Source organism: Diplotaxodon limnothrissa, linkage group LG11, assembly GCF_057381915.1.
Source record: "Diplotaxodon limnothrissa isolate DT_005_m linkage group LG11, D_limnothrissa_male_GT1.1, whole genome shotgun sequence".
NCBI lineage: Eukaryota > Metazoa > Chordata > Actinopteri > Cichliformes > Cichlidae > Diplotaxodon > Diplotaxodon limnothrissa.
The window spans coordinates 25,403,137-25,427,697 of NC_140606.1; the positions used below are offsets into that span (position 1 = coordinate 25,403,137).

The 24,561-nt window shown below is 42.5% G+C and overlaps 1 protein-coding gene across 2 annotated transcripts in view; it reads right to left on the reverse strand.

Moving 5' to 3' along the window:
- The window catches only part of LOC146622836 (nectin-2), an 87,411-nt gene that overhangs the window by 46,708 nt on the left and 16,142 nt on the right, over positions 1-24,561 (reverse strand). For both annotated transcript variants that reach the window (XM_085366434.1, XM_085366433.1), the window contains exons 2-6: positions 8,267-8,376; positions 7,152-7,404; positions 1,175-1,468; positions 918-1,035; positions 161-309 (exon numbers count right to left, since the gene is read on the reverse strand). In XM_085366434.1, coding sequence (XP_085222560.1) covers positions 161-309; positions 918-1,035; positions 1,175-1,468; positions 7,152-7,404; positions 8,267-8,376 — 924 coding nt within the window. The remainder of the gene's footprint in view (positions 1-160; positions 310-917; positions 1,036-1,174; positions 1,469-7,151; positions 7,405-8,266; positions 8,377-24,561) is intronic.

Consider the following 24,561-nt stretch of genomic DNA (forward strand, 5'->3'; position numbering starts at 1 on the left):
ATGTCACAGGGAAGTGCACAAATGAGATTGTTTCCACTGAGAAACATCACACGATGCTGAAATATGATATTTAAAATGTTATCTAACTGAAATTGTAAAGACCACTTAAGCAGGTGCCTAATTTTAGCATGCTGCGCTGATCTGTGACACTTAAACTCACCTCTGACCAGGATCCCAAACTGTTCTTTGGTCGTCCCGATTTGGTTGTTGACCTCACAGAAAAAAGTGGTGTTGACAGACTCGTCCACATTCTGTACCTTGAGCACATTTTCACTGACCTGCACTGCAGGTGGAAACTCTCCTGTCGTCCTAGAGGGACAAAAGTGCATATCGGTATGAGAAAGAAGAGAACAGGAAAAGAAAAATAGGACATTTGACACTGGGGACAGAGAGTCGGACATTTACAGAAACGTGCTGCGTTGTACTGTTTCGTCATATTAAGCTAATCTTGATCAGCAGCACAAAACCAATCAGTTTGCCACCCTTCCCTAAAAGGCAATCCATTATAACACACTGCTGGAGATACAATGGGGACAGCAGGAAAATCAGTGTTGCTGGATCCAATCCCAAAATCTCATTTCTTCTATTTTAAACTTCCAGACTTTTTTTTCCCCCAGATTTTGTCACAGTTATGTTAATAGCTGATAATACAGAAAATGGAGACAGACGCACACTGTGTTTCTCATTATGCAAGGGTTAAATCTCAAGTCACAGAGTCCATTATGACAAATTATTCAACTATCTCCATAATCAGAGCACAGTTCTGTAGTTGCAATAATAAAAGCTCTAATTATAGCTCTGTGAGGACTGTGAAGCTGGTGATGAAGGGTAAGAAAGGGAAAATGTGACTAAAGAAAAATGGGAGAGACGGACAAAGAGATAAGACAATATAGATTTAAGGATGTGCCAATACTCACGACTTCCACTGGATAGTGGTTGGAGGGGGGTTTGCATTAGCCTTGCAGGTGAGCGCCACATTTGTGCGGCCGATGTACCAGTTGTTGTCATAACCTTCTATGGTTACCTGGGGAGCAACTGGGGGAAGAAAGAATGAATGGGAGGAGGAAATTTAATTTATTAATTTAAAAATAAAGAAAAACCCAATACAATGAGCTCAATTAATCGGGTTAGAATAATTGCTGATGGATGTATGTGCACTTGTGAGAGGTCTTACACTGAACTGCTAAATTCATCTTGAAGCTCTCTGGTTTGACCAGGGTCCTGTGTGATACGACACAGGTAATTTCTTTCCCGTTGTCGTTTGGCGTTGGGACCATGATGTACTCGCTGATCACCGTCAACGTGTTGTCAGTCCCCGGCTGCTGCTTCGTTGTGTAATTGCCATTGGCTGTAGTCACCCAGGAGATCTCGGCAGCGGGTTGGCCATTTGCTGACTTACAGCTTGCCACAGTGATTGGCTTAGTGCCAGCAACCACTGTTACAGGGGAGGCCGAGTTCTCGGGTTTAGCTGATGGATGGATGAACGACATGACGCAAGGGTGGAGAGTGGAGACAGGGGGAGACACAGAGTGGCAGAGAGAAGATTAAAGGATGTAGAGATAGATAAAATGGAAATAACACAGCTGAGGGAAAAGATATTGTGCACATTTATAAACAATCTGAGACACCAGCCGGGCAAAAGCAAATCTAAAACCCGATCTGAATGCGTCCTCTGTTGCCCTGCTCAGCCTCTCTCAGCACAGTAAACATTGAAGTAGGATCAAATATCTATTATGTTTATTTTATGACAGGATATATATTCTTACCACAGAGGAGTTGTCAGTGCACTTTGCTTTTTTCAAGCTTTTTGGAAATTAGTTTCTAAATGTATAACTTGTTTGAGAAATTTTACCAGCTCTGAGTAACTCAATACATGAAATTAGAGCTACGAGAATGTCATTTTCAACTCTTCACACATTTAAAATCAACGTGACCACATGGAATTGCCTGTTGTTGCCAATTCTCTACCACAGAATCATGTATACCTGCAGACAAACACAATAAATAACTATGTTGCTTATTTATCATTTGTTTTGTCCATAATACAGGTATGGGCAGAACTCCTTTGTTTTGTGAACATGTGTAAAGTGGCACTAAGGGGTCAAACGGACTGCAGCTTAAGAAAACACCAGAAATGATGCAAAAGTAAACAAAATTATAAAAAAAAAAAAAAATTTTAAAAAATTTAAAAATCTCACAAAACATAAAGCAAGTGTTTCGGGGGGAGGGGGGTTCATGACGGACCAACTGCGGGAGTGACATAAATCAAAACATGCAAAGGATTTTTCTGAGACACCCTGAAAAGAAGCGAAGTATTCATCGGTGATGTGACGGACAAAAGGATGGAAGGTAACGTGTTTTAATTATACTGAGTCATTTAATACTGTACATATGTTTGCTATTAGCGGTTTACTGTTAGCATGTTACTTCTGCAGCTATTCCATCACGTTCCATGTTTTTATTCAAATTCCATTGTGTTTTGTAGCTTGTGCATGTTTCCATTTGCGTTTTTTTTAAGTTGCATGTGGCCCATCATGCATGTGGGCATATAAGGAAGTTAGATTTGTAGTAGCGCTTATGGATATTTTCTAAAATGCAAACGTTCTGGCGACCAGCCCATGCCATACCTTGCCCTACTACATCTGGAAAATGCTCCAGACCACCCCCCATTACCCTGAAGTACACTGAAAATGGATGGATGGATGTTCTATCATACTTTACTGTTTTATGGTTTTTCCATTATGCTTACAGATAAGTTTCCCCTTTGCTTTCTTAATCTCCAAGCTTTTATAACAAAGCTGTGACACCATGAGTGCAATGGGTTCCCACACTGATTACAAGTCATGTTAACATATAGCCACATTAAAAGCAATTCTCTCGTCATTGTTAAAAACAAAAGCTATCTCATGATATACATCAAGATTGATTCACTGCTCAGGACCGTACTGAGATCAATTCCTTTCATCAAGGAAGCCAATCTCATTTCTAATAGTACTACTACTACTACTACTACTACTACATTAATCTAAGTCAGGTTTACTTCTTTTAAACAATTTATCCCACTTTTCTGTATAAATGTCTTGCTGTATAGCCTTTTGTTAAGTCTCACAGGGGAAAAATAGAAAGCATCACCAGCACCGATCCTCCAAGCATCAGTGATAACAGTGAGGTGAGGTATCTGTGTCGAGCCCAAAGGATACTAAATGAGAACACGTACCCCAGCCACAGCCTGTTCACCCTGCTTTCCATCTGGCAAGCGATACAGACACATTTGTTTCCTGTTTCTTTCCTTAGGCTGCAAGACTAAATTCTGAATTCATCCTCTGCACTTCAAGTCAAATAATAGACTTTATTTTTATGACTTACGGTCATAAGAACATTGAATTTTGCTCTAGTAGTCGTGCAATAAGAATGAATTCTAAATTTAAGCACAAATTCCTCCCTACTGAGAAGACATTAAGATCTTTTATTTGTATTAAGATAAATGTGTTTACTTTTAGTCTGCTCACACTAGTTTTGAGAAAAGTTTTTTTTAAGACTAGAAATGTGGCTTTTCTAAAAGCTTGATTTAGAAATTGCCGAATTGAAACTCTTCTGCTGACAGATCATTTCGTTTACTTTAAGTAATCTTTTCCCCATTTTATTCCTTTTTTTGGTTATTGATAGCTTGAGTTTTTTGGAGTGTGTACACTCAATCTTTTGCTCCCAAGAGTTAACATTGATAAACAATTACCAGCACCAGTGCAAACACATCCAAACCCTAAATCTACTGTCACTCTCCCTCCAAACCTTAAATCCATCTGTCCCCTCTCTATTCCTATCACACACCACTGATGCACAATTTCCCTGACTGGCCAAATGCATTTCCATATACAATTTCTACATCACTACATGATCCGAGTTATCCTCACCTCCATCTTCTCTACCCTCTTCTTAATTGCCCTCTCTGATACTAGTGTGGGATCAGAGGAAAGCAGGCAGGACAGGAGCTGACAGTAGGCATGACAAGTAGCTAGATCAATATACTGCCTAGGGGGAAGCATGGGGGCATGATGCTTTGGAGAGAGGGGAGCAGGGCAGAGGCACTGGTGCTGGGCCAAAGTTAGACCAATGGTTCCATTGCATTAACAAAACACAATTGATCTGACAATACCACTTATAATAGCAATTAAGCCCAGCTGCATATGCTTTTAACCTATATACTACCTTTGGGGGAAGGTTTGAGCTGGAGGAAAGCAGACAGAGTAAGAGGGAAGATCCTTTGCATTCATACAGTTTGCAAGTTACATATGCATGTAGGGCTGTGCGATATGACAAAAATCTCATATCCCGATATAAGAATTCTATCTCCAATAACGATATAAATCACAAAAATGTAACATTTTCTGTAAATTCTGTGAATCTCGACTTGCGGGAAGTGTTTCCAGCTGTGCGTCATGTAGCTGGAGTCCAGTGTTTTAACCGATCTATGAAACGATAAATTTTTAGACATGAGTTGTAAAGGCCGCCGTTTTCTTTGTGAGTATTTATTACACAGCGTGCTGCGGGGAACAGCCTGTTCTAACGTTTGAGTCTAAGGTTTATTTTTTAGCACCTGGCGGCTCTTTTTTAACTTCTCATCCGTAAATAATCTGCTCTGTCACGTGATTCAGTTTATTTTGAAAAGCCTCAACAGGATCTTGAGCTTTATTGTGAAAGGTTTATGTGGAACATAAACAAGCGGATGGTTTTACCGTCGTTGTTGCTAACCACAACGCATAAAAACAGGCGCTTGTCCGTCTGTAGTGTGGTTATATAAAATATAAGAGAAAGAGAGAACTTTAAGAAATTAATATAGCCACTACAGTGACCATCAAAACGATGAAAAAAAATATTGCCGTAAAGAGTTTATTTTGCGACAGCACGAAACAAACGATAGCGTAAAATGAAACGATAGACGTTTTTATATCGTCATCTGATATATATCGTTAAATCGAACAGCCATATATACATGGGTTCCCTACAAACAGATGAGCGACAAATTTAAGGAAAAGAAAAACACACTGGCTTTAATTTGCCTTGCAAAGACACAATGAGTCTCTAGAAACTTTGGCAAAACATGAAAGTAGGTTTTTGGTTGGAAAAGCCAATTTAACTGACAGTGAAACACAGTTGGGCAATTCCACTTTTTATAAATGGCTTGACTACTCAATTAATTCATGCTGTGAAAGTCTGTGAAAAAACCTCAAGCTTCAAATCTTTCAGAGGAAATGGTGCTGGGTTCCTGTGCACCTGACAAAAAGCCGCTGGGGGAAGGTTTGAAAAATGCTTGTTGTTGAGTGGTATCCTCGTGTAATACATTTAACAGGAAACATTCAAGTCCTTGGGAGACAAAAAGCTGCAATGGCTTTGAACCCAGGAGTGCATGTTGGCAAACAGCAACGAATGCAACAAGCTGGGAAGTTACCCCTTGACAAATAGAGCTGTAAAAGCCACGACTCAGCGTGATGCACAACACACAGGGTTCAGGATCTCTTAAAAATGAGTTTGTAGGGTTTCAGGAAGTCAATCCCAGAGTAGGGTAGCGCTGGTGTTGCAGATGTTTAACACTCGTGTTCACGCTAGAAGCTTTTTAGGTTCAGTAGTGCAAGAAATTTAACTAAAGATTTAAAAAAAAAAATGCAAAAAAAAAAAAAATCTTGGATAAAGAAATCATTTTTGTAGTTTTGCTTCCGTGCACCACAGAGAGGTTTTAAAAATCAAACAATCAAGATGTGATTGAAGTGCAGACTTTCAGCTTTAATTCAAGGGGTTTCACAAAAGTATTGCAATGACTGTTTATAAACTAAAGACACTGTTATGCCCAGCCCCCATTTTCAGAGGATGAAAAAATAAATAATAGGACATTTTAAACATGGGGATTGCTTCATAATATGATGAAAATCTTTCGTAGTCAATGACTGCCCCAGGTCTAGCGCTCATTAGAGTTTTATACTTAACTAAAAAGCTGCTCTGTTGGGTGAGCTCAGGTGACTGACTTAGCTATTGAAGAAAATCCCATTTCCTTGCCTTGAGAAACTCTTAGGTTGCTTTTACAGTACGCTTTGGGGCATTATCCATTTGGATTGTGAAGCGCTGTCTGATCAGTTTTGCAGCGTTTGGATGAATATGAGCAGAGAGTATAGCCCCGTACTCTTCACAGTTTCTGCCATAATATTGTCTCCACTATGTTGAACAGATAATATGGTATCAGATCACAAGTTGTTTCTCTCCTCCTCTGCACTTTTCTCTTCCTATCATTTTAGCACAACTTCATCTTGGTTTTATTCTCACAAATAATCTTTTCAGGTCTGTGTTGGCTCTTTTTCTGACCAAGTCTAATCTGTTCTTCTTGTCTAAAGTGTAACCAGTGGTTTGCCCATTTCTGTAAACTCAGTATTTTCATTTATAAAGAGATTTTTGCGCTTCACAGCATGCACACACAAAAAGACAATGATATACCAACCTGCTTTAGAATGTTCTTGGTGAAATGTCGTGTTGTGTTTAAGGTCTTTGGGCCCTTTTCATTTTCAGAGCTGGCCAGTGAACCCATTCTTGTTAAGAATGTACCAGAGATGTGATTTGACCACTTCTAAAGTTTTAAAAATGTCTGTTACTCTTACTAGTTTTATTAGAGGTGGTTGGGGGTGAAAGTCTGCACTTTAACAACATGTTGGTTATTCGATTAAAATACTGTGGTGGTGTACACAGGCAAAACTACAGTACAAGAAAATTAGAGACCAAACTGTACCTGGACACTTGGCTAGGTAAAATTATAATTGCAATAACAATAATCATCTTCTGGCACATCAAATACCATTCTTTTTTTTTTTTATAATTTTAAATAAAATTGGCATTCTTCAAGAAATTACCTGAAATTCCAACTGGATGTTATTCATGAAGTCTTAAGAGTAAAGATGAAAGCATGAGATGGGAAAAATCCCTCTTTCTTATTAAATTCTAACAAATCTGTTTGCTTCACAAACCACATGTCCAATTTTTTAAGTGGTTCAGAGGTTCAGCTTCTTGGAGATAAAGCATTCATGCCTCTGTGCCATTAAGCACCGAGGCTTTTTCCTTGATTCATCACATCTTTTCTTAAGCTTAGTGCGTAGAGTACATTAGTGACCTACCTAGCATGACCAGCTGGGTGGTGCCACGGACATTTCCGCCAGGGTAGGTAGCAAATTCGCAGGCATACTTCCCCTCATCAGTCATCCTAACATCAGTAATCTGGATAGAAGGGCTGTCCACCTTTGGAGGACTGGGCACGAAGCTGACTCTGCCTTTCACAGGTGAGTTAGGATAGCTGGGCTCATTCCCGGGGAGAAACACAGCTATGTTGACTGGGTCTTGGGTTGGCTCTGGCACGTACATCCATGTGACCTATGATAGCACACACCGAGAGGGTCAGTGGACGGGAAGCATAGAGAGACAATGAAAAACAGCAGACCTCATTCATCATGGCATTGATAAGCGACACCGCGACAGCGTTTTAAGATATCCACATTTTAATGTAAACTCCACAGGGTTGCGTACACGGCATCACAATTAAGTGGGGAGTAGGTATGAATATGGATGCGAGTTTTTCAGGAGAAGTACTCTCTCGACTGTTCTTAGCAGAACCATGCAGAGCTGTGCACTTCCAGCTTCATTGAAATGCAGCTAAGAAATGCACCCATTACCATATTCAATCCCCTAAAGCAAAATGTAGCTTAGCATTGTTTGTTTGGAGTAATAAAACATTAAGCCTAAATGTGACAAAAACCTATTGCTGGCCTCTAGATTATTTCTGTGAGCCATGATTTGTTAGATTAAGGTACAATGTGGCAAATAAACAAGGCACATAGAGCAATATTCTGATTTTTCTTGGTTAATTTTATTGAAGAGAATTGCTTTTTCCACCTCAGACACAGTTTTACGGACCCGCAGAATCAAATCAGTGAGTAAATGACTACTTTATTTACAGGAAAATTGTCATAATTTGAGTTAAATATCAAATCCACTTCAAGTCGGATACCTGCTGGCTTCAAGTGTAAAAGCAAATTGTAACTGCAGTCCCAATTTCACTGAATTGTATTGTGTCAAGTCAGCACAATGAGCTCCAGTTTTGGGATGACACAGACATTTTTATTTGAATTTCACACAACAAATCTAGTTTGCAGTTGAGAGAGTATAGTGGTGCAAAGAGGTAATCAAATACTAACCAAGGGGAAACACAGATGCATCATGGGATTGTATATCTTACCATTGAAAGCTGTACCCCAGTGGGATCAGCGAAGGCACAGCGCAGGTTGACTGTCTGGCCAGGATACGATGTCACCTCTTGGTCTACTTTTACACGCTGACCTGAAGCTCCTGAACAAAACAAAGACAGACAAAAAAAAAAGAAAAAAAAAGCATTACTCTCAATGTTTCCCTTTAAACACAAACTACAGGAGAAAGCAAAGAAAAGGAACAGTCTTGGTACAAAGCAAAGATAAATGAGGACACTATGGAAGTGTGTGTGATACACAGGACAGCATTACTGAACTCAGGCAAGTAGGCCAAGAGTCTGGTACCTCTCCATGACAGTGCGTGCGTGGACAGATTGGTGGTGGGGGGAAGCGAAGTTGTGTGTTGGGGGAGAGAGAAAAAAAGAAAAGGAGGAGGAGGAAAGCCAGTTCTTTTTTACCCATAGGTCATAAATCATGTGGATGGGTTATGCTTTTCTATAGCCTGCCATTTTCTGTGCCGACACATTCCTGTGTAACAGCAAAGAGTCAAAATAAATATGCTTTTCTTAGTGCGTTTTGTCAGTGGGTGTGTGAGAAACAGAACGAGCGAAGGAGCTTTAGAACGACAATCTGTGCAAGTGTGTGTGTGTCCGTCTCTGTGTGTGTAATCCAGGTTTCTGTGAAAAATGTAATTACTTGTATGAGTAAGCGCGCATTAGTGTATGTCAGCAAGATGGCACCTGTTTTAAGTAAGAGTGGATTACCGGCGGATACACAACTTCAAATGTCTGCAGCCAGGCCTACATTTCCATACGAGTGTGTGCGCTCGCAGTGTGTTTACCGGGAAGCTACAGACACAGACACACATAGAATGAGCAAAACACAATTTCCCCTAAAGACAAACAATTACTTGAAAAACTAGTTCCACTAGTTTGTGCTGAGCTCAAGCTGTTGTGTTGAAACTAATATGATCTGCTGCACTGGCAGAACACACACACCCACACACACACACACACACGCACACACACACACACACACACACATATATAAAGGCACCCACACACAAACGAAACCCGTACGCAAGAGATAAGAGGAAAGGGCAACGCTGTCTTTCTCGTTTGACGAGCAATAAACACCACACCTTCTCTTCTCAAGGGAGACCTGAGGTATCAATACAGAGAAAGAGAAGAGGCAGGAATGAGTGAAGAACCGAGTGGGAAAGTGGAAGAAAGCAAGCCTTTCCTAGAATAACACCAGCTCTCCCAGGACCAGCCCAATTTACAACCACAAAACAACCCCCTTGTAGCCACAGAGGAACCTCTGGACAACCACTAAACAGCCCGTGGGATCAGCAGCGAGCCTTATTGGGCTGAAAAGATGAACAAGTTGTTGTTTTTTTTAAATTTCATTTTGCTTGAAGACTCATGCACGAGCATAGCTATGCAAGTCGACACACGGCGAGCATACACACACACACACACACACACACGGGGGCATCAAATTACTGCTTTATTGTCAAGCACCTGGCCTGTAACGTTTCAAATGTCTAGAGCATAGAGCTGGGCGATAGAACGATAACGATATGTATCGCGATATAACTTTTACTCGATAGAGAAATTAAGCTATCGCGATAGACCTCGCCGCTCGTCCTCTTAAAAAAAAAAAAAAAAAAAAAAAAGGTCAGCCAATCCAAATTAAGCAGCGCAGAGCCGAAACAATCACAGCCGCAGCGTCACGTCGCGTGACTTGTTACGTACAGTGCCAAGTGCCAAGCCGCACGTGTGTTTGTTTGGGAAACAGCCAGCGGGTAATGGAGCCAGCGCATAATGGAGGAAATGAGTGTGCCGACTAGAAAAATCAACCGAGCGCGACCGAAGAGAAAACAGATGATGGTTCCAATGCCGGAGAGATTGTCGAACGGAAGAGCCATAGAAGTTCCGTAGTGTGAAGGTATTTCGGCTATTTCAAGTCTGACAAAAACAGAGTAGCGTGCACTGTAAATTGTGCCGAAAGCAAGTCTGGAAATACAATAAACTGGTGCATGCGTCACACTGTGCGCCACGTTATTGTTTCGGTGAAATGAATTTCTACAATACTGTTACTGTTAATTCTACTCTCTGCAGTGTTTAAATGCTTACATATACACACAGTTACTGTCCCTCCACACATACGACTCGGTTCTGCTTCTATGCCCCAGCTTTGTTTACTTTTTCCCACTGAGGCTTCTAGACTTCTGATTGGCCAACATTTCTGCACGGTTAGGAATCTAGCGCCACCTGCTGCTTTGGCATGTTCATAGCAGCGTTTTCCTTCATTTCTGCCTTTATGTGTGGACGGGATTATTTTTTAAAACGAAAACGGAAAATCTCCGTTTTCAAAAATACCCGTGTACGTGTGGACGTAGCCTCAGTCTCTGACTGGAAGCGCTAATTCGTCATTCGGCTTTTGTCAGACTAAAGTAACTGTTAAAACTGTTTGAAAAGCTAAGCTATACAACAAGGAGAGATTGAGAATTTCCTTTTAGTTCTCAGTTTATTTGATATTGACAAAAGTTAGTCAGTTTTGTCTGTTCTTCTGTAAAACAAACTAAGATTTATTTTTAGAATTAATATTTTGTTTCTAAGTGGAATTGACAATTTAGTCTGTTTCGTTTGTTCTATTTTGAAACTTAAACGCTTTAGTGGCTGCCTTTTGTGTAGTTTGCAATATTTGCCTTTATTTATCTGAAAAAGTCTCATGTTCCTTAAGTACATCTACCCTGTTGAACTTATTATGGGAAATAAATATTTAAATAAAAACAAGCTGCTGATTATTTCACATTTTACTTGTGAGCAACGGCACATTTAAATCTTACAAATATAGTTATTTGGCTTATATCGTGATAGATATCGTTATCGCCTGAAATGAAAAAAACATATCGTGATATGAAAAAATCTCATATCGCCCAGCTCTACTAGAGCATTATGTAAAGATCACGCTACACTCCTTTGTCAGCCTACTTAAACAAGTCAGACTAATACAGATTAGGTTTGGGAGTGGGAGCCAGACTGTGGTTATAAAAATAATGTAGCAGAGGAGGAGAAAAGAGGATAAAAGGTTATTGAATACCTTGATTACTAGTCTTGATTGTAGTATAAGGACCAAGTGGCATGTCATAGGTCATTACAGCGTGGGATTGACAATAACTTACTCCTCATTTCGTTTATGTGCAAATTCATACACACACATATCTATTACGTCCACACAAAAATGTGGGGGCAAACTGAGCCGGGCCTGTTGCCTGTCATTTGGAGGCAATAAAAGGAGAGCCACCACGGGTCAACTCCTGCCAGAGCTCAGATGAGAGACAGGGCCAGCCTTATGAGACTTCCTACAGCCACGGGGAAATGAATATTACACACAAGACATACAGAGACTTGCACAACCTCATTCTTAGTGAGTCCCCAAAGCCCAGCCCAAAGGCTCAGACTCCGTGTCATTAGAACAGCAGACGGGGAGAAAGTAAAGTCAGTGTGTGCATGTTCATCTACACAAACAGACTTTTGGAAATGATGAGACAAGGCAGCATTAAAGAAAAAAAAAAGTAATCGAGACACATTTTGAGTGCATCAGTCACATTAAAACACAAGACAGAGAGATCGGAGGCGGAGGGGGACAAGAACTAAGGGAATTAGTGAATAGAAGACAGTTCAAGGGTAAGAGTGAGAAGAATAGGGGAGAGAAAGAGGGTTGGAGGGGAGGAGAGTAAGAACAGAAGCCTTATGTCACTGCTGCTCTACTTTACAGTAGCTCTGCTGCCTGCAGGTGACATACAAGCATCATCAAATGCACATGAACAAACGAAACACATGCACACACAAACTGCCCTCCTCAACATCCTTAAGTAGTCAGATGTCGGCATCCTAAGTACTGTCACCTATCATTATGTCTTTTAACACCCACATGATGTGCACGCACAGACATACACATTATTGCTGATGGCACTGTGACAGCCCTGCCATATTAACACAGTCCTCTCTGATCCTCTGCCTGGTCACGCTGACATTTCCCACCGTCCATCAGTGAAGAGGGAAATGAATCAGAGAGGAAGAAGGAGAGGAAGTATGCTGGGAGGACGGAAGGATGAAAGGAGGAGACGAGAGACAGGCTGGGAATGCCAAAGTGATGGAGGATGAGAGCGGAGGAGGGGAGGCGAAGTGCAAGAAAAGTGGGGATGAAAGGGTGTGAAGAGAACGCGATGCCAGGAATAGAGAATGAAAGAGGGAGCGAAGAGAGTGTGGCGAGAGAAGAGGAGAGGAGGAGGAGGAGGAGGAGGATCTTAAAGGGGAGACAGTGTGAGCTATGAACAAGGTTAATAGGAGACAGCTGAGGGACAAAAAAAAAAAAAAAAAGCAGACGAAATAAGAAGAGAGAGGGGGTTAGCAGAGGGAAAGAGGCCATGGGAAATGCAGTGGGACCAACTAAAAATGGAGAGGTGGGGGCGCAGGTAACGAGAAACAGAGCGAGAAGAGGCAGACGAGGGGAGAAGAACGGGAGGCGTGGACCTGTGAGATGCCAGGTACACTCCACACCTGACCTTGTGAGAAGCACTGTGGATGTGAACAGAGAGCGAAAACTACAGTGAAACAGTATGAATAAACGAGCGGAAGAGGGGGGGGGAAGAGCGAGCACGAGCGAATAAAAGCCAAATCGTAATTTTCTCTGCAGCCCATTTGAGCCAGTCGTGGCTTATAAAACGAACATACGCTTATCAGCCTGTGTCCGCCTGCCTCGCTGCCTGGCTGGCTGACGCCTAATGGCATTCATGTCCTCCATGTCTGATCCTCACTATAGTTGAGAAAAGCAGAGCGTCAGAGGGAGTGCAGGCCATCAACTAAAATATCCAATATCCTTCAGAGCTCAGTGACGCTGTCATTTCATCAAACTAGGGGCTATGCCCTGTCAGGTGGGCTACAATGAAGCTTCCCCATTGTCCATGTTCCTGAAGATTGCTTCCCACTGGTCCACTGTGCATGTTTGTGCGTTTTTGTGGGAGACAGAGAATGTGGGTGGCTTTTCCTTTGGCCTTTCTAACACATTCCTGTCTCAGTAACCACTCTGAGATTTCATATTTCGTCAAGGCCTTTATGAATTTCTCCATTTCCATTATTCTCCCGTGGTTGTTATTGTTTTGCCCAGGCTTTCCACTCCTTCAGCATAATAGCTTTGATATGGGAAACAGGGAGCGTCATCACTTTTCTGTCCTGACAGAATCTGTCGCCGCATGCGCCTTCTCTGATTTGATTTTCCTTTTAAATACTTTCTCCCACTCCCCGTCGCAGGTAAACTGAAGATAGATCCACAGCCCTTTTCACAAATCAAGTTTGGGACATTTGCCACAGTTACCCTTTCTTACACTTCACTTCAAATATGTTTGCACCACTGAAAAGGGAGGGAGAGGTGACGGAGATGCCTGAAAAGAGTGTTTGGGAGCTAACGCACATCGCACCACATGATAAAGGTTTTATTCTAATTCTATATTAGGCAAGAACAACCAGTGTTAAAAGTCTAAAATTAACAGACTGTAATCCTCACTCTGGGGAAGAGACTGGGAATCACTTTTTTTTTTATATATATATAAATCTATCTTGAATGTTACTTTCCTTACTTAAAAAACAAAAAAGTATATGCTAATGTATACGATTTATTAAAAGGAGACAAATCTCTTGCAAAAATATACAAGCCGAAACTAGCTTTAGTGAAATAATAAATGTCAATGTTATTCTTTCAATGTATTTGCATTAGTGTCACTGCAGCTCAATTTGAGCCTTAAGACTACTACACACTGCTGTCCTTTTCCTTCTCTTAGTCTAAGTGCACCTCCTGAGTGCATTCAAGCAAGTGTTACACCAAACATAAGAGGGAGAAAGCAAGAGAGACGCTTTGATGAGTTCTTCTCATTGGTCATCTCAAGCGATCGGAGTTTTCAGTTGCGTCAAAGACGTGCCGAGAAAAGCTGCTGTTGTAACTGGATGAAAAGCCTCCAGACTGACCCTACAGGCCATATTTGCTCACCTGGTGGCAAATTATCACCCTATCTGATCCAGCTTCTTAAGTCAGGATCAGACCAGTATCATATCCAATAAAGCAGCGGTCCCCAACCTTTTCCGGTTTATGCCCGACAATATTTTCACGGACCGGGCTTTAAGGTGTCGCGGATAAATACAACAAAATAAAACTAGCACCGGTACCGAAAAAAAGAAGATTTATTTATAACACATGTGAAAAGACCCAGGAAAACCGAGTTAACGATAAAAACGATAACGAAATAACGCTGAAAAACGATAAAAACCATACATTTCACACCTGAGCTTCAACTCTCGCGGACCGGTACCAAACGACTCACGGACCGGTACCGGTCCGAGGCCCGGGGGTTGGGGACCGCTGCAATAAAGCAACCAGTGGATCCCTACAATAGACTGGACGTGTGTAAAAATGACTCACACTGCCACATTGTTTGACCACATTACTAAACAATATCCAGAAGAGGTTTGGGGCATTCAAACTTCCTGAAAAACAAGAAACTTAGCGGTTTACAAAATAGTTACGCACCATCCATCAGATCGTTTTGCCTCTTCATTGTTCAGAGATCTGGGTTATATTTCTCAATGCAACAGCGTCTTCCAGTTTTTGCGCTGGCCTTGGCTTCTGAATGGGCGCGCTGCCAAATAGCAGCTTTCTGAAGTTGCTGATGTGTAATTTTGTTTTTTGAGACACTGGCACAGAAACACAGATTCAATTCTACATTTATTACTGAGGCTGTTTTGTACAGTGAAGTTTATAACATCAGGGCAGTGAGATTTGAGAGTGAGAAACTGTTACAATTAAGCTAATGACCAGATTCAAAGTGGCTTTCATGCATTTCATGCATGTGAGGTCGTGTACTATTTACCTTTGTTTTATACAGTAACACGGTTTTGATATGGGTTGATGTACATGTGTACACTATGAGCTTGAGCCTGGGGATGCAACGTGATAACAAACCATTTCATTTCTATTCCTCACCAGGAGCTCTCTCTCTCTTGGCTAAGATTCAGCCTCACAAAATCTTCCCTTTATTGTTTGAGATGAAAGACTGTAATATTTCAGTTTTTGTCACTGGAAACCAACTGTTCATCTTCTTCAAACTCTGTTTGAGTGGCAAAAACTCATAAGCAGAGACAGTCGAACGTGTATTAAAGCGGAGAGGTGCCATCTGACGTTTTAGCTAAAATGACCTGCCAGTGTAGCTGCCCTTAAAACTGATTTCTGTGTGGTGCTCCCATTGTTGTGTCCATAACAAAATGGCAACACTGCAGTGGATGTGTGTCTTGTCCTAACTGCTTCTGGTCTGTTTTAATAGCTGTTATCAGCTGGAGCCTGGAACAGCACCAACCCAAACCTGCTGTCTGCCACTGCTGTCAGACATCACTGCCTTCTCTGCCTTATGGTCGAATAGTTAAATGAATGCGGCCACACATACAGCCACGCAAATCTACAATGAACGTCCACACGTTGCACACGCACACACGCGCGCGCGCACACACACATACACACACGGGCACTTTGGTATGCAGGGAGCATTGTCTGGACGGCTTAGCTTTGACAGGCGAGGCAGTTTGACAAGCCAAGAATAAAACTAGGAAATGAAGACTTGAGATGTGTCTTGTCTTCTCATTGACCTTTCCACTGGGCTTACTATAAGGAGCCAATCGATAGCACATGAGAAAGCTACATTTAGAAGTAGCCACTGTGCATTATGGACATCTCCAATGACATACTAATATTCTATTCATGCTGCTTTTCCAGTGGGAAGTCCCGAGTCAAAGACGCCAGTGTTAAAAGAAAAGAAAAAGGAGGCACACTTCAAAGACTTTAAGGTTATCAGAAGAGATCGACATTTAAAAAAACTCCACTAACTTGTAAATTTAACACAGAAAAACATTTGGTGTTACAGCAAGGTTGCATGCCGGAGACAGGAGGTAAAACCAACCTCTGTGATGCAACAGGAGTAGGAAGGAAAAAAAAATAGGTGCAAGAAGAAGAGAGTACTAGATTTCACTTTGTTCACAGTGACATGATGAAATATTTGATAACTGACTCTGAACATTGACTGTGGAAAGAAAAAGGGGAATCAGACACACAGGCAGAAAGAGGAAGGAAAGCAGAAACACATGAAATGTAACAGAAGAGGAGAGAAGGAAAAATAAAATAAAATGGGGGTTTGGAGGGAGGGACAGAGAGACACGAATAGGCTTCAAAGTGCCAAGGAGAAATGAACAGCTGGAGGAGAAATCTGCACCGGGAAGTGTGTATGTGTGTGTCTGTTTAGTAAGCGAGTGCATACACACATGCATTTGTATACTGATGCATATTCCTATTTAGTTGCCTGTTTATAACAAACATGCCCTAGGACTTGAGCGAATATCATTTGCAAAAATAAGCATTTGCCAATTCAATTAAGTGTATCGTCTTAATGAAAGAGACCCAGCAGGGAAGTATAAAAACCAAAAAATAAATATATATATTTATACACTTTTAAAACTGCGTGCATTTTAGTTCAGAAACCCCAAACCTCCACATACACAGCTGGACCGTGACCTTAGTCTTGCCTTGAGACTGGTTTATGCACTATGCATGAGTTCAGGAGTAAGAGGAACTAGCAGCGTAGAAGTATTCACGGTGGGATCTCCAAACCATTAAACTGCACGGGCTTTAAAATGAAATTACATACACAATAGCTCATGCATGTATGTCTCTATGGACCCTTCTCTCCCTCTTTATCTCTCCCTTTCTCACACTCCTTCATCCTCCTTTCTCAGTTATATACATAAAGAATGTTTCGGGTCAAGCGAGCTACGCCAGGAGAACCGGTTTGAAATACGAATCATGTGTGTCGGGATGAAATTGGAAAAACAGGAGTTAGTCATTAGAAATGATAGTGGAGGTATTTTTCGCTTTACTGCACCGTATCACACCTTGCAACAGGAGGATGAACCTTACACAACACATTGAAGCACTTAGCATCTGCCAAAGCGCCACATACAGGAAGCAGAAAAAAAGAAAGAGCTGTGTGGTTGTGGTGAGGAAAAGTCCCCCAAAAAAAACATTTCCATACACACAACTACTATGTAAAGCAAAACCATATTTAGACAGGCAGAAACAAAAACGCACATGAATGTGTGTACGCATACACGCAGGGTGGACAGGCACTCTTCCACAGGGTGAATAATTCATCCACGGTTAAGAACGAAAGCAGTGTGCTCTCCTCCGCCTCTCTTCATTATTGATAAATAAGAACATCTACACTGTACCTGACGCGGAGGGGGTGGGGGGTGATCCAGAGCGAGAGAAAAAGAGAGTGAGTGAGAGAGGTGGTCAAAGAGAGAATGACTCCGGGACACAAAGAAATAAAACGGCTGTATAAAGCAGAGGTGTATAAGGCATAAAACACAAAAAGGAAAATGGCAAAAGCCATAAGGCACAAGCTCGGTTTTATGGTACCACATGTTTTCATTTGGCGCTGGGCCTGTTTAGGGTCAGTAAAGTCTGGCTTGTAACAGGCAGTTTACTGTGGACAGAAAGGACAGTCCTCCTGAGCCAAACAAGCTGCTTCTATACTCCCTTGCGAGCGCTATTGCTTCAACTGAATAAGTGACTGAATAACTTACTGGCTGGATGGCTGACAGACACCCAGCTCCCCGCGGCTCCTGGCTCGGCTTTATCTGTTCAGGCCGTGCACATCATTCTACCTCCACCACTCTTGCCTTCACTCTGCATTGCATCGCTCACTTTGTTTTTTTTCCTCCCCATCCTTTTCTCAGTGCTATAGCACTGTCCTGTCTTTTCACTTTGGAATAAATCCTTTTCATCCCTCTGGCTCATTCTGCTCTTCCTCGCCTACTTTTTTTTCCCTATTCCGCCAGTTCTTTCTCTGTCTGACTTCTTCATCCCAACCCTGTGTGCCATCACTTCTCATGGTAATTGTAGTGGGCATGTTTTTTTTTGTTTTTTTTTATCCTGGCATGCAATACTGGGTCTTTGTGCTGGGTGACCACAGTGACAGATCTGCAGTCAGAGCCTGAGCATAAAATGTAAATCAGAGGAGTTGGGGAGGGGAGAATCACTTTTCAGACAGGTCTAGTATCAGTATCTAGGAAATATCTAGATCTAATCCCCATTATGTATGTTGCCGAAAAGTGAATGACTTTGGAAGCGTAAATCCAGACAGAGTATGGCAGCATCGCTTCAGAAACAGCCTCTAATTCATGGGTAAGACAGAAGTGCACAGCTAAAACAAAGTGCTAGGTACTTCTTCAAATGTCCAAGGCAGGCTGTGCGTGTGTCACCTCATCCATCACCGTGTAGATGCCTGTATACATCGGTCCATGGGCATGTCAGCTGCAAACATAATGTGATTATGCCTCCTATTTTCACCTCCCTAACAACACTTGGAGGTGAGAGTCTTCCAAGGAGTCAGGAGAGGATATTTCAAGCTGGGTGTGATCCAGTCCCTGAATTATAAACAAAGCTACACGTTAAAGCGCGAGGAAAACCATGACAACCCCGCCCACGCACCGAAACACAGCTGTGTTTCCAGGTTTTTAGTTGCCAGCGTTCACCTTTACCTCCCCTTGGGTAGGATGGGGTGGGGGGTTCATTTCCCAGCTTCGCTTCCCACTTCCACTTAGCCTGCTACTGATGAGCCCATTGGTCAACAAAGCTGTCAGCCAACAGCTTATTCATAGTCGAGGGGGTGAGAGACCAACCTAATTTATGCCACACATTAAAGGATTAAAATGCAGTACTGTGATATGAGGGACTGCCATTAGCACAGTCAATCTGTCAGGAGGATCACTCGGCGTGTTACCAAATCAATGCCAGCCATATGGAAGACAGAAGGTCAAGCACCAGACGCAAACAAACCTGTACCAATATTATGATAATCTGATGACTGTGTCCATCATAACGCACAGCAAAAACCAGCTGGATTGAATTACTGATGGGAGTTTTGTGTAGGAGCACAGGAAAAAACAGTCTGCAGGGAAAGATTTGAGAGGACAGGCAAGTCAGGCTCCCAAATTTCTACACCCCCATATGCTTTTAAGTGTGTCTCCTCTTGCAAAAGTTTTGCTAAAAATCAGAGCAAAAGTTATATTTAATAAGCTTTGGACTCGCTTTACTACAAGACTGTAATGTGCCGCTCAAAGGTATGGATAACTGATTAGACCACTAGCACTTTTTCAAAGTGAAACGAGGACCCATTAAAAGCAGATTTTTTTCCCCCTATAAAGATTAATCAGAGCTACAGTGTGGTGGGAACACTGCGACAATTAGTAAACATCGAGCACGAAAGATGTCGCAAAGCAGAACAAAACGATACGAGGAGAAGACAAAGATAACCAAAGCAATTAAAAGTACAACGAAGCCATTCTTTGTATGTTACTACTGCTGCATTGTATGGATCAGAGTTGCCGTCTTTCAGGGCTGTGGTGAGCCATCGGGGCAGAGGTGAACAGCCTATTGTCTTCAAGGCTCAATAGGAGGCAGGTAAGATGAAACGCTGCACACAAATACATTCCTGCTACCAGTTTTCCCGTAAACGAGGGTGAGGGAGGTGTTACTGATGAGGAAAGGAATGAGACTGTAGCAGAAAGGAAAAGAGAAAGAAGTTTTGCTCTGTAAGATCTATAAAAAGGCACTCTGGAGCAAGAGAGTGATAAACAGGTGGGGATTTTTGATGAGGTTATATTCAGGGTTGTTTTCTGGCACTCCCTCCATCTCTTTCCTTTGTACTGAACGTTGAGATCAACTTTGCTTATTCTCCAGTCACTATGACAACTTGCCTTGGGTACACGGTGTATTGTGTTGACGCTGATAGATGAATGAATGAAGAGCTAATAGACAGAAAGACATAGAGCTCAAGGAGACGGATCAAACGGGAGGGAGGGGAGACATAACCTGATATTTCTCTTCGAGTCAGTCTGTTAAATAAAATTAAACAAAATCCACTGAGAAGCTGTGGCTGGCTGGAAGCGAGCAAACACACGAGGTTAAAAAATATATATAAAAAGTGGGTACTTTGAGTAAAGTCGGGAACTATAAAATTCAGCAAAAATAAATGAATAAAACTAGGACCTTCCACTAAAAAGACAAAACATGCATGCGATTCAAATAGCACACACATGACGCAGTTAAAGCTTTGAAATAAATAAAGTAGCAACATCCTGATTCCTCTTGACCCTTTTTTGTCACAAAGTAATCTAATAAAGCAATAAACAAATAAAAAAGGTCCAAAGGCTACATGAAAAGTAGCTTAAAGTGACCAACTACCAGCACTTAGTAACAAGTGTGTTATAACACCCATCCTTAATTGCTTTTTCAGCAATTACTTGACTAATGAATTTAACGGGTCTTAACCTATTACATTTATTCCATGTAAAATGATTTGCTTTGGAAAACTTAGTTTCATTCTTACTAGGCCCCAACAATGAACCAATACCTTTAAAATGGGAGTATTTGCTGCACGTCCCAGTTTTATGAGAACATCACTTGGGTATTTTGGTATTTTAGACTCACCAAAAATACATTGCCCTTAGGAAATTTTGCTGAGTTTTTCCCCCGAAATGCAAATATACATTCTAAAAAAAGATCAGATTGTTACCAATAACAAAAATAGCCATCGTTTCCACCCTTAAAACACATTATTACCATTACGACATAATTCTTCAATGAACCGTGAACAAGTTCATATCTATTCCCCAGTGTAAGCTAAGGCAACAGCACAGTAACTCAGAAACTCACAAGATTACAGCTCCAGCACCTGTGAGGTCACTGCCACTCAAAACAAAACCTCCGCTGCCTGTCAGTCAAACAATTTCAAAGAACGCAACGAGGAAGTGATGAGTTAATTAATTACCATCTATTTTAAAAAAATAAATAAATACAGCTCTATTGTCATGGCCTGGGTCTAGGGACCCAGGGCTCAGGCATTTTCAGTGTATGTTTATGTTTATGTTTTCCGTGTGTTGTATTGGTTTGCTCTCCATCTCTCCATGTGTCTCTGTGTGAGCTTCCGGAGGTGTGGGTTCGCTGAGGAGACTGCGAACCCGGAAGTGGTCTACTCGAGAGACGGCCGCACCTGCCGCTCGTCGTCCTCTGCCAGCTGTAGCAGATTACGCTCGTCTAGGAACGGCATTTAGGACTGCAGCTGAGCTGAGGCCGACGCTGGATCCTTGAGTCAGAACTCGTCAGTACTGCCGTGAGCTTTTACGTAACCTCCGCGGAAACAGATCCCCTGCTAACCCTCTGCCTTTTGTGTTACCAGGAATCGGGAGCGGAGTACGCCTCTAAAGTCACGGTGTGGGAATTGGAGTTTTTTGGAGTCGCCACCTTTCACTTCTCACGGACATCTGCACTGTGTGGGATTCAGGGAGAATCACCACGGGACCACAGTGCTGGGATTTTGTATATAGTTGTGTGTTTTTCACCTCCTGTAAATAAATCCACTGTCCTTCACTTAGAGTCTCGCGTTTGGGCCCTGCTTTCACTGTCACTCCACGGTCTGCCATCGCAGCCCGTGACATCTATATTGAGAGCAGAACTCAGCAGCCGAGCTAGATTTTAGTAGTGAGGATAAACACCTTTTACCCGTCTGAGAGGTGAACACCAGAGGATCAAGTTTCCCCTCAATAACAGTGTGAACCCTGGTTTTAGCCTGTAATGGCTCAGCAGTCACAATGATGCTAAAATTGATCTGACTCTCAGAAGATTGAAGCCACTTCTCAGAGACTGTAAAGAGGAGCACAATAACAAACACACACACAGACACACTGGTGCAGGCACAGCAGCCAACACACGAGCTGCCGGAGCAGTCTCCTGTCAGGTCGTCATTACATTGGATGTGAGCTGCCTTTGTTTACCATCTACCCCCTTAAGGCAGAGTGACAGATAGAGGATTGGGATGTGAGGAGTAGATAGATGGGGGTATGAACAGTCAGAGATGTCCCTGCCATGCTTCAAGGACAAGACGGGCCCTTCAATATCACAGCCACTGTGTAATTAGACAGTGCTCTGTCATGCACTGAAGAGTTTCTTTTATTTGTGTCATATTAAGCGCAGCATGGGTATCCCTTACTGTGCTTTGCCATTGAGACCTAACGTAAAAAAGGGCAGCAAAGGGGGATTTGTACAAATTTAATTACATTCATAATTCGCCCATCTTTAGCTGTAATCACTCGGGGTTAAGTTAAGTAAATCCCCTTCTCAGCTAGCCACCCACACCCTCTGTTGCCTTAATAAGCGGCGTACTGCCTGGCTTTTCAGGGGAATTTTACTGGCAGCCTGAAACTCGCTAAGAGAAAGTAAACAAAGTTCTTGGTATGCAGTAGTGAAATATTAACAGATATACTCTTTCGACTGAAGTGTTGTGAGCTTTGGTTTGGAGTACTGCGGCTCACATGTTTGTGCGTATGTGGCTGTCTGCCAGTGTATGATACTGTGTCTCAGAGGCCACCTGCAGTGTCTCCGAAAGGCAGGGAAAGGAGAGGGGGGGGGAGAAAAGCGGCGCTGTGTACATCTTTGTGTGTCTGTTTTTGAGTGTTTGTTTGGCGCACCTCGCAGCCAAATCGCGGCGCAGGCAGGCAGGCAGCCCTTCGACAGGGAGGGAGAGGAGTGAAGCAGATCAAACACAAGCCAACTAATCACAGACGCTGGCTAATTAGCGCAGTCCTCAAAGGGGAACCAGGAATGAGTGATGATTCCCCCTTATGAATTTCCCAATGACGCTGTGCCGTATGCCACCATGAATACTCACGGTCACAGAGAAGGCAGAGCAGAGAGGCTAAAGTGCAAACAGAAACACCTCTGGCCTTGTTGTAATCTTATCATCTGAGAGCGAGGGGGAAAAGTGGCGCTCAATATCTTTTATCAGAGTTTCAGTCGAGCACACAACACACACACATACCTCCTTACTGTCACAAGCTTTCTCTCTCTCACACACACACACACACACACAGCAACATTTTATCTCAACATCCTCAAATTAGGCTTCATGTAACGTTTCCCATTAAGGGATTTCTGGAGCGATTAAATCCCAAGCGTGGTGACATTCCAGCCTCTGAAGTAAAGCACAGGTTGACGTTCCTGTGCGCAAGCTCTGAGCGTTGATTAGCTGGTGGATCTGCCACACTGAGCCCAGATTTCCACAAGATCAGAGGCAGCCAATTACAGATGTGACACGCACGTATTTGCACACACTCCCGAACGCGCCCTGCCACACCGATGCAACCACACGCCCATCCAGAAACAGATTTCTCCAGGCTTAAGTCATCACAGTGGCAAGAACTCCCCTCTTGCTTCTTCTCTAATATTGGATGAGAGGGTCCCTGTCAGAGGATGCTCAGTTCACCAGCCAACCCCTTACTGAGGCAGAGGCAAAGAGACAGAGATAACAGATGAACACAGAGAGAGCTAATAAAGATTCTAATAAGTCTATCCAAAGAAGCACAGGCCACTGAGGGGACTCAGCCTAAATAAAACCCACTCCATCACTCTTCAAGTGTCCAAGTCCCATTTTTATCTCTATACATCTTAAGCTAAACATAGAATTCTAATTCCAGCGCTGAGCCTGACTTTGAACAGCACAATGTCGCTGGCGAAATGAAAAACAGAAACAAACCTTCGCCATTCACATTTCTCTCGTTTCCACAGATTTATAGAGGAAACAATACTCTCCCCTCTACCCTCTGCAGAGCTGCCATCAATGGCCAACATTTGTTTCACATGATTACAGTGCGACAGTTGGCATTCATGTGGCAGACAAATACGCAGATTCCAGACTTATTGTTATGACATTAAATCCTTACGTGCTTTGAACATTAACAGCCGCATCAAGGAAGGCTGGAAAGTGAAGCAAATTGGAAAGGCTGGTCAGAGAAGACGAGGGGAGGAAAAAACAAAAAAAGACATCTGAAAGCAAAATTAAACTCGCCAATTTACGCTTGAGCAACGTCGGAACAAAAAGACACGTAGATAAATAGGAACATAAGAGACACTGGAGGGGGAGACAGAGAGATGTGAGTGTGGGGAGATAAGAGGGAGGAGCGGAGGTGTGTGGGGTAGGGAGGGTACTGCAGAGCAAAGAAACAGCTGCTGAGCATCACATCTGCTCCAAGTGGAGTCATCAGCAAACAGACAGACTGGAACCAACCCACTGAGGTAAGCCCCAGGGGGGAGGCGAGGGATGGACACAGGAAGAGTGCGGGGGGAGCGGGTGGGTGTTGATATGGCCAAGCAACAAGAGGATGAG